At 46.2% G+C, this 12,368-nt stretch overlaps 1 protein-coding gene across 7 annotated transcripts in view; it reads right to left on the minus strand.

Moving 5' to 3' along the window:
* Ptprm (protein tyrosine phosphatase receptor type M) overlaps positions 1–12,368 on the minus strand; it is a 682,149-nt gene that overhangs the window by 30,665 nt on the left and 639,116 nt on the right. For 4 of the 7 annotated variants that reach the window (XM_029470946.1, XM_029470944.1, XM_029470943.1 and 1 more), the window contains 2 exons: positions 1,327–1,443; positions 587–637 (listed from right to left, as the gene is read on the minus strand). In XM_029470946.1, coding sequence (XP_029326806.1) covers positions 587–637; positions 1,327–1,443 — 168 coding nt within the window. The remainder of the gene's footprint in view (positions 1–586; positions 638–1,326; positions 1,444–12,368) is intronic. The other 3 variants (XM_029470945.1, XM_021185848.1, XM_021185847.1) reach the window with 1 other exon arrangement.

Below are 12,368 nucleotides of genomic sequence, written 5' to 3' on the forward strand. Positions count from 1 at the left end.
GAGAGAGAGAGAGAGAGAGAGAGAGAGAGAGAGAGAGAGAGGAAAGAGAGAGGAGAGAGAGAGATGAGAGATGAGAGATGAGAGATGAGAGAGAGAGAGAGAGAGAGAGAGAAAGAGAGAAAGAGAGAGAGGCTATAGGAGAAAGAAGCTAACTAGTATGAGAAACAGATTAAATGAAGTAAAGTCTTTTAGGCTTTGGGAATCTTGTTGTAAATTTGGATTTTCAAACTAGGAATGGCAGTTGCAGTCATCAGTGTGAATTAGACAATAGGCAGGCCCTGCAATTTCCTTATTCCCCCAGAGATGCCCTTGTTGGTCCAAAAAAGTGCATTTAGATGCAGTGACCATATAGAATCAGAAGAGCCAGGAGCTAAGAGGCCAGCAGTTTGGCATAACCCAGCCCTGGAAGGGGGTCTGCTGCCGCTGGCTGAATGAGAGCAGGCAGAATTCGTGATAAATCGATCATTTCTGAGTAGCAGCTGTGCAGGTCTGCGTCCTGGAGACCGCCAGGCTCTTGACGGGAGTGCCTGTGGGTCTCTGAGGGGCAGAGTGTCTCTCAGTCACCTCCACCTTCCCCACAGCGTACCTGTGGCACTTCTCTGGACGGACTGCAGTTTGCTTCACCTCCGGCCCCTCCCTATGTCAGCAGAAAGAAGGGGACAAGGAGAGTCCCTGTTATGGCCTACAGTGCTTCCCGGAGAAGCAGCCCTATCCATGCGTATGGGATGAGGTGGAATAGAATCGATGCATGGCATTCGCCCAGGGCTGAGAGCGAAGTGTGAGTGAATATGGAGGGCGGTGCTGGCTCATGCAAGAGTGCCTGACTGATGGGGCTCCCTGAGGGCCCTTCAGTCTCTTTTGGACTTTGGGCCTTAGAAAGCCTGAAGGGGCTGAGGGAGTCCGGGAGCACCACGGACCCGACCACTGTCTCAGCCCTGACACCAATTCATTTTTGGGAGATGCAAGTGGATGTTCAACAGGGGACAGCACACTTAGTATCAAGTTTAGATTGCATCTCTCTAGATGTAGTAAACTTTGCTTTGTGAACCGAGAAAGAGAAATGGGCAAAGATTAAAGGTTAAAATGAAAATAGCACGGTACACGTTATCTTTGGGTTTAGTAAAAAAAAAAAAAAAAAAAAAAAAAAAAAAAACCAACCAGATTGCCATGAAATGGGAATGGCCTGCATTAAGGATGGAGCTGAGCTGTTAGGGAATCAGAGGGTGAGACGCCGTCTTGAGAAACTACCGGAGCCTACCTTCGTCCAGGCCTGATCCTAGATAAGCTGACGAGGCTACTGCGGCTTGCTCTGGCTTCCACACTTACCTTTTCCACAGCAAACGTTCTTATCACATATTCTGCCAGCAGCTCTGTATCTATTAGGGTGACTTTAATGTCTTTGTAGATCTCGGTGTCATCTGGCCAGTATTTACAGCATTTCACCTGCAAGGAACACAAAGGAGATTATGGGTCTAGCTTTTTATTTAGGTCCTTCAGTGAGGGGGGGTCATGAGATTTACAGGATAAATTTGCACACACAACTTAGACGAGTACCCCAAAGCAAGTGTGTTTGTTGTTGCTGTTACCACCATCTACCTAGTCATTATCCCATTATAGTAAACCTTCATTTCTTATCCTTCCCTACTCAGGAAATGGCCTGGAAGAGTACACCATAGAGGAAGTTTGCAAATTTAGTCTCCTCGACTCTTAAAAGTTGATTTTATTTATTTGTTTTTCAAGACAGGGTTTCTCTGTGTAGCCCTGGCTGTCCTGGAACTCACTCTGTAGGTCAGGCTGGTCTCGAACTCAGAAATCTGCCTGCCTCTGCCTCCCAAGTGCTGGGATTAAAGGCGTGTGCCACCACTGCCTGGTGTCTCCTTGACTCTTAAGTTTCAGAAAGTGACTAAGGGTTTTTTTGATGTAAAAGTCTGCCTGGAGGGACAGGAGCTTCATAACTAACTCTGCACCACACACATGGGCTCTTGTTATTGGTACTTATGGTGGTGAGGGACTGTCTGTCTCTTTACAATTAGTTTCAGGTTAGAACACAGATTAGAGGGTTTCTTTCCGAGCCCTTCATACATGCGCGTCATTACACTCTGTTCACCTGTGTCCCTCCTCCGCATTCCCTCCTGCCTTGGGGCTGGTTTCCTTCCTGTTCCCAGCTCCTGGCCTTTCTGTTTCTATTAGATGTTTCCCTTGGCTTCTCTACTTCCTATCTCCTTTATGTTGCCCTCCTGCTGCCTTCTTTCTAGTTCATTCTCTCTCTCTCTCATACACCTACACCAACCCCCAACCCCCCCCCCCACATATATCATATACATATACTAATATACAGTGTATGACTGCAAATCTAAGCTCCACATATATGAGAAAGCATGGAATTTGTCATTCTGAGTCTGGCTTATTTCACTTAACATGATGGGTGCTCCCTGATTGCCTCAGTTTCCCTGCAAATGGAATGACTTCATGTTTTCTTTATGGCCGCACAAAACTCCATCATCTCTCTGAAATGCCTTCCCCACACAATTCCTGTCCTTTACATTTCCTCTCACATAATCTAATTTTGGGCTCTGGGGTCTTCCTGCAGGGATGCTCTACATGGACAAGATCACGACGCCACCTCCCAAGTAGAGCTCCCCCTCCCCCGCCCCCCCAACTCTGACTTGTACTTTCTCGGGATTGTTGCTTTCTAGCACTGTCTGCGAGACTGACGAGATGGTCTTTCATCAGGGGGTATAAGTGACTTAAAAAAATTGGTCACAACTTGCATTTTTAGTCTAATCTCCAATTATGTTCAAGGACAAACATCTAACCTAATCCTAAAAGAGACTGTGATCCAAAACCATTCTGTCTGTTTGAAATGGTTTCTCACCATTTCTGTCTGGGCACTGCTGCCCCATTTTTAATGCACATGTTAGATGCTAACCCCCACCCCTACTCACCCCCACCACTTCCCAAGACTTTTATCCATAGATGTGAACTCTCTTTGATTCCCAAGGGGCATATTTGGCAGCAAGGATGAGATCCTTCAGACACTTGGTTACTGCTGGCCAGCGGGAAAGGGGTTATTTTGCTTATTTCTTAGTTCCTGCGGCATCTGGAGGTCATGTCCTATACATGATAAATATTCAGGGGGCTACCCAGGGCTGTATTTCATGGAGGCAGACATAGGATCAGTGTAAGAAGGAAAATCCACGATTGGGAAGAACTTCTCGAAGGATTATGGGCTACGAAGACCTTTCAAGGCAAACATTTGTGTCACACTAATGTTTATACTATGGTATGTGACTGAATAGGACTCTAGCAGCCTCTAAATGTTTGAAACTTTATCCAAGTTCAAGATAATCCTTATTAAATTTAGTTGGCAATATACAAATCAGGGTTTGAGGCAAATGGAGCAGGGTAAAAAGATGGGCTTGATCCCATGTTGTTTTAAATTGCCCTTGGGAACCTCCTTACAGGACCTTTGCCTGGAAACGCTATCTGTGACATTACCAGAAGGTGCTATCTATAGTATCTCGGAAATCCACGTTATGAATACCCAAACGCTCTCTAAAGTGCCCCAGAGGAAAAGAGAGTGGCGATTCTTCTATAGATACCAAGGCTGATTAGATGGTGCATATGCACAGGTCTCTAACTTGAGGGTGACCATAATTTCACTTATAGAATATCCGTGGTGGTTAACAGGGATGCTTATACAGCTCACAATGGGCTCTCCTTTACTGTCTATGTCTTCAGTTATAAAAGCAGAAGGTAGTGGGTAAAGCTACAAATATAGTATGAATGTGTGATTTTAAAATGGAATAACTCAGTGTAATACAGGTAAAAGTATATTTCTGTGGCAACTACAATAGAACAATACAACAACAACACCCTCCACACAATACACACATGATGCACCTGCAGTCTGTGTTATACCAGGGGTCTTTAAACCTAATAAATGCCCCCGTATCTGGTGTCTCCTAGTTGATACACTATAGGTGCAATAGGTAAAGGGTAGTTGGTTACATAGTTGCCTATTCATCTATTTTAGATTCCTTTCCCTCTCTGCCTGGGAAGTTTTAATAAACATGAACAAGGGGCCTTCAGTGCTTTGGGGTCAAGGAGCTAAAGCCTGCCAGAATGGATCGAGGGTCAAAGTTTCTCCTCTGACCATTCCTGTGTACCAGTTCAGATCGCATCTGAGATCTGGCCCCAGTTTTACTGCAGTTTTCCGGAGATCTGCATCTATCAAGATGCAGAGGGATGCCTCTATGTGCAGGCGGTCGACAGGAACCTCTATGCTAGATCATGTTCAGCTTGTGTGGAGGGCTCCAAAGTCAAGGGCTTCCACTACAGCTGCACTGGTGGTGAACAGGCACAGCTGCTCTTCCAGCAAAGGACAGTGGCCTCCTCTGAGATGCATGGTTGGCAGCCAGAGTCACTCAGATGCTCTAATCCAGAGGCAGCTAAGAAAACAGAAGCAGAGAGGTACTTCCTTCTAGAAAGATCCCTCGAATCTTACACACCAGCACCTGTGAGGGCGGGTCCGGAAAAGGCAGAGGGACCATTTAGAATCCGTCTTTCCCAACTCATCTCCCAGAGTATCTTGAAATGGTTTGCCACATCTGTTTCAGCCTACTAAAAATCCTTCTAATTTGAGCTCCTCTAAGTATCTTTTTTTAACGGCTTGGACTTGTGCCAAGATATTATTTTGCTCGAAGAAAAATGAACAGGAAAGAAAACATGTTTCATTGGGGTTGATGACTTTTTACAACCACAGCACGAGGGGCTTGTGGCCACCTCCTGGCTCTGACTCCGCATACAGCGATGTCAAAACCTAGGCTTTTTGAGACACCTGCTGGATCCCCAGCCTCATACAACCCGAAGCTCCTGTTTGATCCTGTGCCAAGCCAGCTGTCTCCTGCAGCCTGAGGGTGCTTGCCCAGCATCTAGCAGAGGCCTCATCTCCCACACAACTTCATCATGGATGGCAACAGCCTCCAGCATGGAAATGAGGCCACTTCCAGGGCCCTCTGATTATGTTGGTATCCTATGCAGATTCCATCAGGCCATTAATCAAGCAGAGGGCACTGGGCCCCACTGCCTGCTCATTACCACACTTGGCTGCAGGAGAGATGTAGCCAAGGGGTCGTTAACTTGGGCTTTAAAGTTCAGTAACTTAAAACACAGAAAGCATTAGACTGTGAGGATCTTGAACTGATGTCTTTAAGGAGAGTCATTTCTAACTCACAGCTCGAGATAATCCCATGCTTATTAAGGTCATAACATCACTAGGGGTAGAGCGAGTTCCCCTGAGCCTGGGAGTTCCTCATCTTGACCTTGGAGTGCATTCTGACGTGGTTACACTAAGAGTTCTAAACTCTAGCACATATCAGAACTCCTTGTGGTGATTCTCGACAAATTCCCGGGGTCTGAAGAACTGGCACTTCCAACAAGCTCCTTGACCTGTAGCCCGTACTGGCCAGAGGAACTTCTGCAGCCCAGGCAGACAGCAGAACCGGGCTGATATGAGTTGGAAGAAGACCTTGCAACTTGCTTATGCAACCTCAGGGTCTGCCATCTGTCAAGAAGGGATGATGACAATTCTTATCCAGAGAGTCTGTCCTAAGATGAAGTTAGTGGTTTTAAATTTGTGGACATGTTAGAATCAGGAAGGTGTCTTTAAAGAAACTCTAAAGCCCAGGTCACATTCCAGGCTCTCTCCTGGATCTCTGTGCTGGGGTAGAAGCAACCGTAATTTCCAGAAGCTTCCCATGTGATCCCGAGTGCAGACGAGTCTGGAAATCATCAGACACAATGCAATAAACAGATCGAGCCAAGTGCTAGACCAGTCAACCGCAAGACCTCAAAAAAACCCGATAATCCTTCTTAAGTGACGAGTTTAAACTCTGGACCCTAGGTGACAATAGGGGTTTGTGGAGCCTGGGAGGATGAAGCGGGATGTTTAGGAAGAGGTGCAGAGTGGCCCTGAGCGGTGACAGCTGTGGTTTATGACGGGAGGAAAATGAGGGGAGGGATCTGGGCTGCTTCTGTTCTTTCCTGCAAACCATTCTTCCCAGAAACAAGATGATGATACAGAGGAGAAAGCTTGGCCGGCCCAGTCTCCTACTGTATGGCTTGGATATACTTCCAACCGGAATCAAGGGAAAAGTTTCTGTTATTCCCTGGAGGCAATTTAAAGCAAACAGTTTGCTGGAGGCACAAAGACAGTTTGCAAATCCATTTGCAAGGTCACTGCAGCTTCCACACAGAGAGTCCTTCCTGGTTTGGGTGAGATGTTCTCATAGTTGTATCCTCACATGGAAGCTTGGAGAGGAAGACCATTTGTACAGGCCCGGGCTAGTCTCTGCTCCTGGTTCCTTCCATGAAGAAGACAGGGCTAGGATAGACAATGAACTCCCTGGGTAGGCCAGACCCCAAGTCAAGCTGTAGGGCTGGGTGGGAGGGTAGACCTTAAGGAGCTCTTGGCTTTCTTAGGTTTTGTTAGGGTTTGGCTTCAGGAGCAGATAAAAAGTAGGACGTCTAACGCGGTTTTAGCTATCCTGTCTAGGTGAGGCAGACAAGGAGGGGAGGGGCAGAAGGAGAGTATATTCTGAAGTCATTGTTGACTTCCCCCTAGAAAAAGCTGCTAACTTCTGCCTATGCCTCCCAGCAGTCTATCATACAGTAAGATCTCTCCTCTCCTCTACTTTCTCTCCCTTCTCTTATTTGAGACAAGGTCATCCGATATAGTCCAAGTTGTCTTAGAATCTACCATGTGGTTCAGGCTAGCCTCAAACACAACATGCTCCTGAGTGCTGCTGGGATTATAGGCAGGAGCCACTAGGCCCAGCTAAGCTCATGGCTAATGCTGTACACATATCTACGTAAGTCTCAGTTGATCACTGCTCATCCTAAAACATTTAACATATACCGATAAGTAGACAGAGACCTAGGCTGGCTTCTTCCTCCCATATGTGCTGGTGGATACTAGATCATGTGGGGGATGAAATGTTCCCAACTTCTAAATAGAACTAGGAAAAAATGTCTATGTTCTGGGAAGGCAACTTAAAGCAAACACCTGGAGTTTGGAGTTACACAGACAGTTTGCAAACCCTCATTTGTAAGGTCACCTCGACTTCTATACAGAGAGCCCTTACTGGTTTGCATGAGAGAGAAACAATATTCAAGGGCCCAAGCTGGTCTCTATCCTCCTAGTTCCTTCTATGAGGAAGACAGAACATGCCCCCCAAAAGTAGTAATTCTGCAGAGTCCAGATTACCATCTCTAGTTTACAAATAACTAACTTGAGCTGATTGACAGATAGATGCAAAGGCGTTCGAGATCAGCATTTCAACTTTGTGACCCCAATGTGGCAAAGCTCTTAGCTAATGCCTTAGCTTAGGCTATGGAATTTCCAGGTTATTCTGTTTGGCATTTGGACAGTGACAAGCAGAATTCTAGCTAGGTCTTTCTGCGGACACAGAGGAATGAGTTATGATTGTAACATTCATGAGAAGACAGGGACACTCTGCAAATCTAACTTGAGGCAGCTCACAAGGCAAGCGCGGTGATCAAAAGCCCTTTCCCTTTGGGTATTTTATCCCTTTAGGTTAAAAGCCAAGCTTCATTTACTAGCTGTGATGTTGGGCAAGTTATTTAACCTCTTGGAGGTTTCATCTCTTTATCTGTAGAAGGAGCATAATAAAAAAATGTTGCTATGAATATCATTTTTGTAATTTATTTAGACTAAGACTGGTACAATTGAATGTTTGCTAAAAATCTCTTAATGAAATCACAATGGAAGATCAGAAGATAAGTATTAATTCCAAGGGAAGAAATCTGAACCTTCCCAGGGTAGACTACACTATTAGTGCACCTGACAAGAAAGGGTGCTATTTCCATTGTTGGATGGGGAGGGTCAGGTGGTGTAGGTGGGGGAAGTTGGCAGAAGACATTTCTAGGAAGCCTGCCTTCAGTCTTCAAGTCTTTGTTGGATAGTCCTGGGAAGGTGGGGTCCTTTGATGGCACAGTCACAGTCCTGGTTCAGGATGGCCAGCTGCTCCAATGGTGCTGGGATAAAAAGTGTACATTTGAGAAGAGTGGGCTGCGGGAGTGCATTGCTGTAGTGCCAGCATTTTACAGTTGCCTGGTTCCTTTGCATGCATATGTGCCACCAGGGGTCTGCCCTGAGGCGGCAGCAACCAAGTCAGCTTCTATGCTGGGGAGAAATACTGAGTGCAAGGTGGGTGCGGTAGCTGCTAGGCTAAGGGGGCAAGTGGGGCATGAGGAGTTAGGAGCAGCTGTGTGCACAGTGAATGCGGGTTCAGGCAGCTCTGTCACTGGGGCCTCCTTTGCATCATTCCACTGTGAACAGGTGATAGCAGCATCAGGCCTATCGTGACTGTCTCAAGAACACAACTCAAAGGTGCTGAGTGAGATCAGGGACCTAGATTTTCTGTGTGTTCCATGTTGCTGTTTCTGTGTGTTTCACGTGGCTTTTTTAGTTTAAACAAATATTCTTCACAATGTGTATACATACACACACACACCACACATCCATGCACATATATGCAATCCCTTCTAAGTAGATTTAACTTTTAAGGTTAATAGATAAAAGAATAATTTTTAGAGCCTCTTAAAAATAAACATTTAACTCTTTCACAGTGTGCTACCAGGAAAAGAGCCCTGTGCAGAAGGCACTGGGGCTTGAGACTCACTCTAGCTGAGTTGTAGGATGGCCACATGACATTGTATGAGTCAGGAAGCCACCCTGGATATGTTTTCTGACTTGAAAAATAGCACACTAAACTTCTCCTTGTTAAAATTATCCCAGATCCTGGAGTGACCCAATACTTCTAGAGTTGGTTCTTTGGGAGGCATGGATGTCAGATGTGGAGCCTCTGGAGTTGAGATCTGGGTGGGCATTTAGTAGCTATATGTCTGGAAGCTTTATTTGCTATCAAGGAAATGGAGCAATAGTCATATCTATTTCATGGACACTGGGGATCTGAAGACCCTCCTTATGGGCTGCCACACGAGTGTCCACGGACTGGTGGTGTGGCGGTCACTATGGTGCTGCTGGCTTCCATCAGAGCAAGATCTCTGTGATAGAAGAGGGGCTTCATCCAGTGTGGTGCTCCACAGACCTCATGTATTGTCACATTATTATTCACAGTTTATGCTAGGACTCAGAAGAGTGAACTCTAATGCCAGACGTCTTAATCTTGATGGACTTCTTCTGGGGTCTTCTGACACAGGTACTTGCCCCAGGGAATCACTCAAGGGAGGTAAATAACTTTTAGGGTAAAGGCAGAAAGCCAGATGCTACCCAAGGCGTGGTCAAGCTGCTCCAATGCCCTCTCTTTAAGTTGTGACAATCCATGTTAAACAGCTTCAGAGGGACAGGAAGAACATGGTGACAAAATTGTGTGGCTTGCCACTCTTGACTAATGATCATATGAGCTGCCTAAGAATGGGAAGTTTGTGACTCAATTGTTTGAACAGATTAAAATGTCTATGTGCTCACTGTTGGTTTTGGACCCTACAACACCAGAAAGGATGCACTAGTGAGCTAAGGAACACTCTTATTCAATAGCATAGAAAAGTCTGGCTAGGCCTGGTAGTAAAGGTGTGTAATCCCAGAACTTTGAAAGCTGAGGCAGGAAGACTGTTTGTGCCAAAGCCAATGTAGGCTATAGAGCAACAGGGCAGGATCTTGTCTTGAAAAAGTAAAGAGAGAGAGAGAGGCGGGGGGGGGGGGGGGGGGAGAGTCGAGTCGAGTCGAGTCGAGTCAGTAGCATAACTCTTGCCTTGCGTGAATGAGGGGCAGGGTTTGACTGCTCATGCAGAAAAAGAGAGGATGGAAGGAAAGGCATTATGGCTTTAGACACTTCTATTTCTGCAAAGCAGGCAGCCCAAGGCTCACAGGTATAAATCTAGCATCCAGTTCTGTAGTAGTGACTCTCCTGGCTCTTCAGCCTCTTTGCAGATAGAGTTCTAACCAAATCACTGTCCTGGTCTTTTCTGTGCTTATTTACCCAGTAAATAATCCACTGAAATCCTGGCATCCAACTTGTTTGTTTCCTACCCTCATGATTAATGTAACCAGGGCAATTTTACAATCCAGCAATGCCCCGAGGTGCTTAAATAATGTCACTCCAACGCTCCCTGCTTCATCCTGAGGTTTACAAGACTGTAATGCAGGGAAGAGCTACATCCTTCCTGTCGGGTAGAAGGGAGCTGAGTGGATTTTATGGCAATGGCATGACTAAAAATTGGCTGCCAAAGAAATGGGGCAGTAACTTGAGCTGCAAGCTGTTGTCCCTGCCTGGTCTTATATACAGGGCAGACACTGCCAGAGAAAAGTTCTAAGGTAATGAATTCTCTTTGCCTGCAGCCTACTGAATTACTGCCTTATTTGTTCTATAAACAGGGGAACTCGAGATACTGTTGTCTTGCCCCTTGGTTATAGAAAGATCATCAGACTGTTCACCGCATATTTCTGCTTCTCTGGTCTGAGCCTCCCAGGAGGCCCTGGCTTACTCGGCTTACTCGTGTATTTACTTGGCCAGATAACCCTAAGCCTTAGGAGAAAAGCCGGGTCAGGGGCTTAGAAGATTAGATAAGCAGAGGTGGTAAGCAGAGAAGAAAAAAAAAAAAAAAGAATCTTGCCTTGGAGTGAGCGCACCACTTACTATTTGTCAAGACTGTTCAAGGCTGGGCGTTGCCCGAAGTGTGCCACCCAGTCCTCACGAGAGCAGGAGGGAGGCAGCCATTTTCCTACATTATGTGCAGTGATAAGAATTACAGCTAAGAATCTACAGCTGCGCCTGAGCAGTGGGATTGGGGGTTGGTGATAAAAGTTCCTGGGCTTTTGTCCCAGGAACAGGTGTCTGTCTGCTGTATGTGTAACCCTGATAACCTCCCTGGCACTTTACAGTCGCAGAGGCAGATGACTGTGAATCTCTGCAGCAAGAGAAGACAAAGGGAGAGGTGGCACGGCCAACCAGGAGAGGGCCCAGCCTAGCCTGTCAGATGGCAAATCGACAAGGAGCCAGTGACTCCATGACTGGACCAAAGGTTGTCGAAGAGCTGGTCTGTATTCAGTGTGCTAGAGACCTGAATAACAATAAACACTTGTTATTCAGACCCACAGATGTGCTTTGATCTGCAATATCCTGCCACTGTAGCATAGGAGATGGCTGGCAAAGAGGTGTCAGTTGCATGACAGCATCTCTGAAGTTTGATTTGCAATTCGTTGGTATTTAAGAAAAAAGTCCCTCTCCCTTTTAAAGGGACATAAGTGATTAGGCTGAATCGCTGAGAACTGAACACGAAGAGTTAATCAGGTGGGCTAAATGCAGTTGTATTTTTGTCAGGTCTAATCCATCAGCCAGTGAACTTCCCTCACATCCTCAAGGCGCCTGCTGTCTGCCCACGTGTGACTTTAAACACAGGGTATGCCAAGGTCCAGGAAAAGAAGTGGTGAATGGAAATATCCCTGCACGAAGCAGGCTTTTTATACTAGCTCATACATTCAGGGAAGAAATCACTTGGCCCTCCTCACAGACTCCTATGACTGGCAGGAATGGTCTTCTGTAGAGCTGTGTGTAACCCATAATTGCATTGTAAATGTCTTAAAAGTTTGTCTCTTCTATCATTTGGAGCAGCAGGTCAGCGGTCATCCACTAGAGCTGTTATATAAATAGGGGATGGGAGGGACATGTGAGAAACCTGTTAGGTGACTTTATTATGGTATGACCACATGGACCTAGACTGTAGTAGGGGCTGTTGCTCACCTAGGCTGTATTCTCACCTGGCCTTACTGCTCATAGGCCACAGTCCTGGGAGTGCTGTAGGCAGCTGGAATACAACCAGAATCATCTGTGCACACAAACATAGCTAAGTACAGAAGAGGAAGGGGTAAAATGCCAGGTTAGGCTCTGCAGGTAATAAACAAGCATGAAAACCTGAGTTCACAATTCTAGCATCCACAGACAAGCTGCATATGGAGGCATGGTACTGGATTATCAGGGTTGGGGGGTTGTTGCCTAGAGAGACGGGCAGATCTCTAGAGCTCACTGACCAGCCAGGCTAGCCAGATCAATGACCTGTTCAGTGGGTGACACTGTCTCAAAAATAAGACAGAGAGCAAGTAATCAGGGAAGACGCCTGATGTTGACCTCTGGCCAGCCACATACGTACATGCATATACCCACATGGACACATGCATGTCACAAACACACACAACACTATAGGGCTCTTTCAGCCCCATTAGGGTTATACATGCCATCTATGTGGTCTGAATTGTCACTGTTCCTGCATGGTGACTAGTGGCATGTGTGTCAGGGAGAAGGCCCAGCAGGAGACATGAGCAGCAA

The sequence above is a fragment of the Mus caroli genome, chromosome 17 (assembly GCF_900094665.2).
Source record: "Mus caroli chromosome 17, CAROLI_EIJ_v1.1, whole genome shotgun sequence".
NCBI classification, from domain to species: domain Eukaryota; kingdom Metazoa; phylum Chordata; class Mammalia; order Rodentia; family Muridae; genus Mus; species Mus caroli.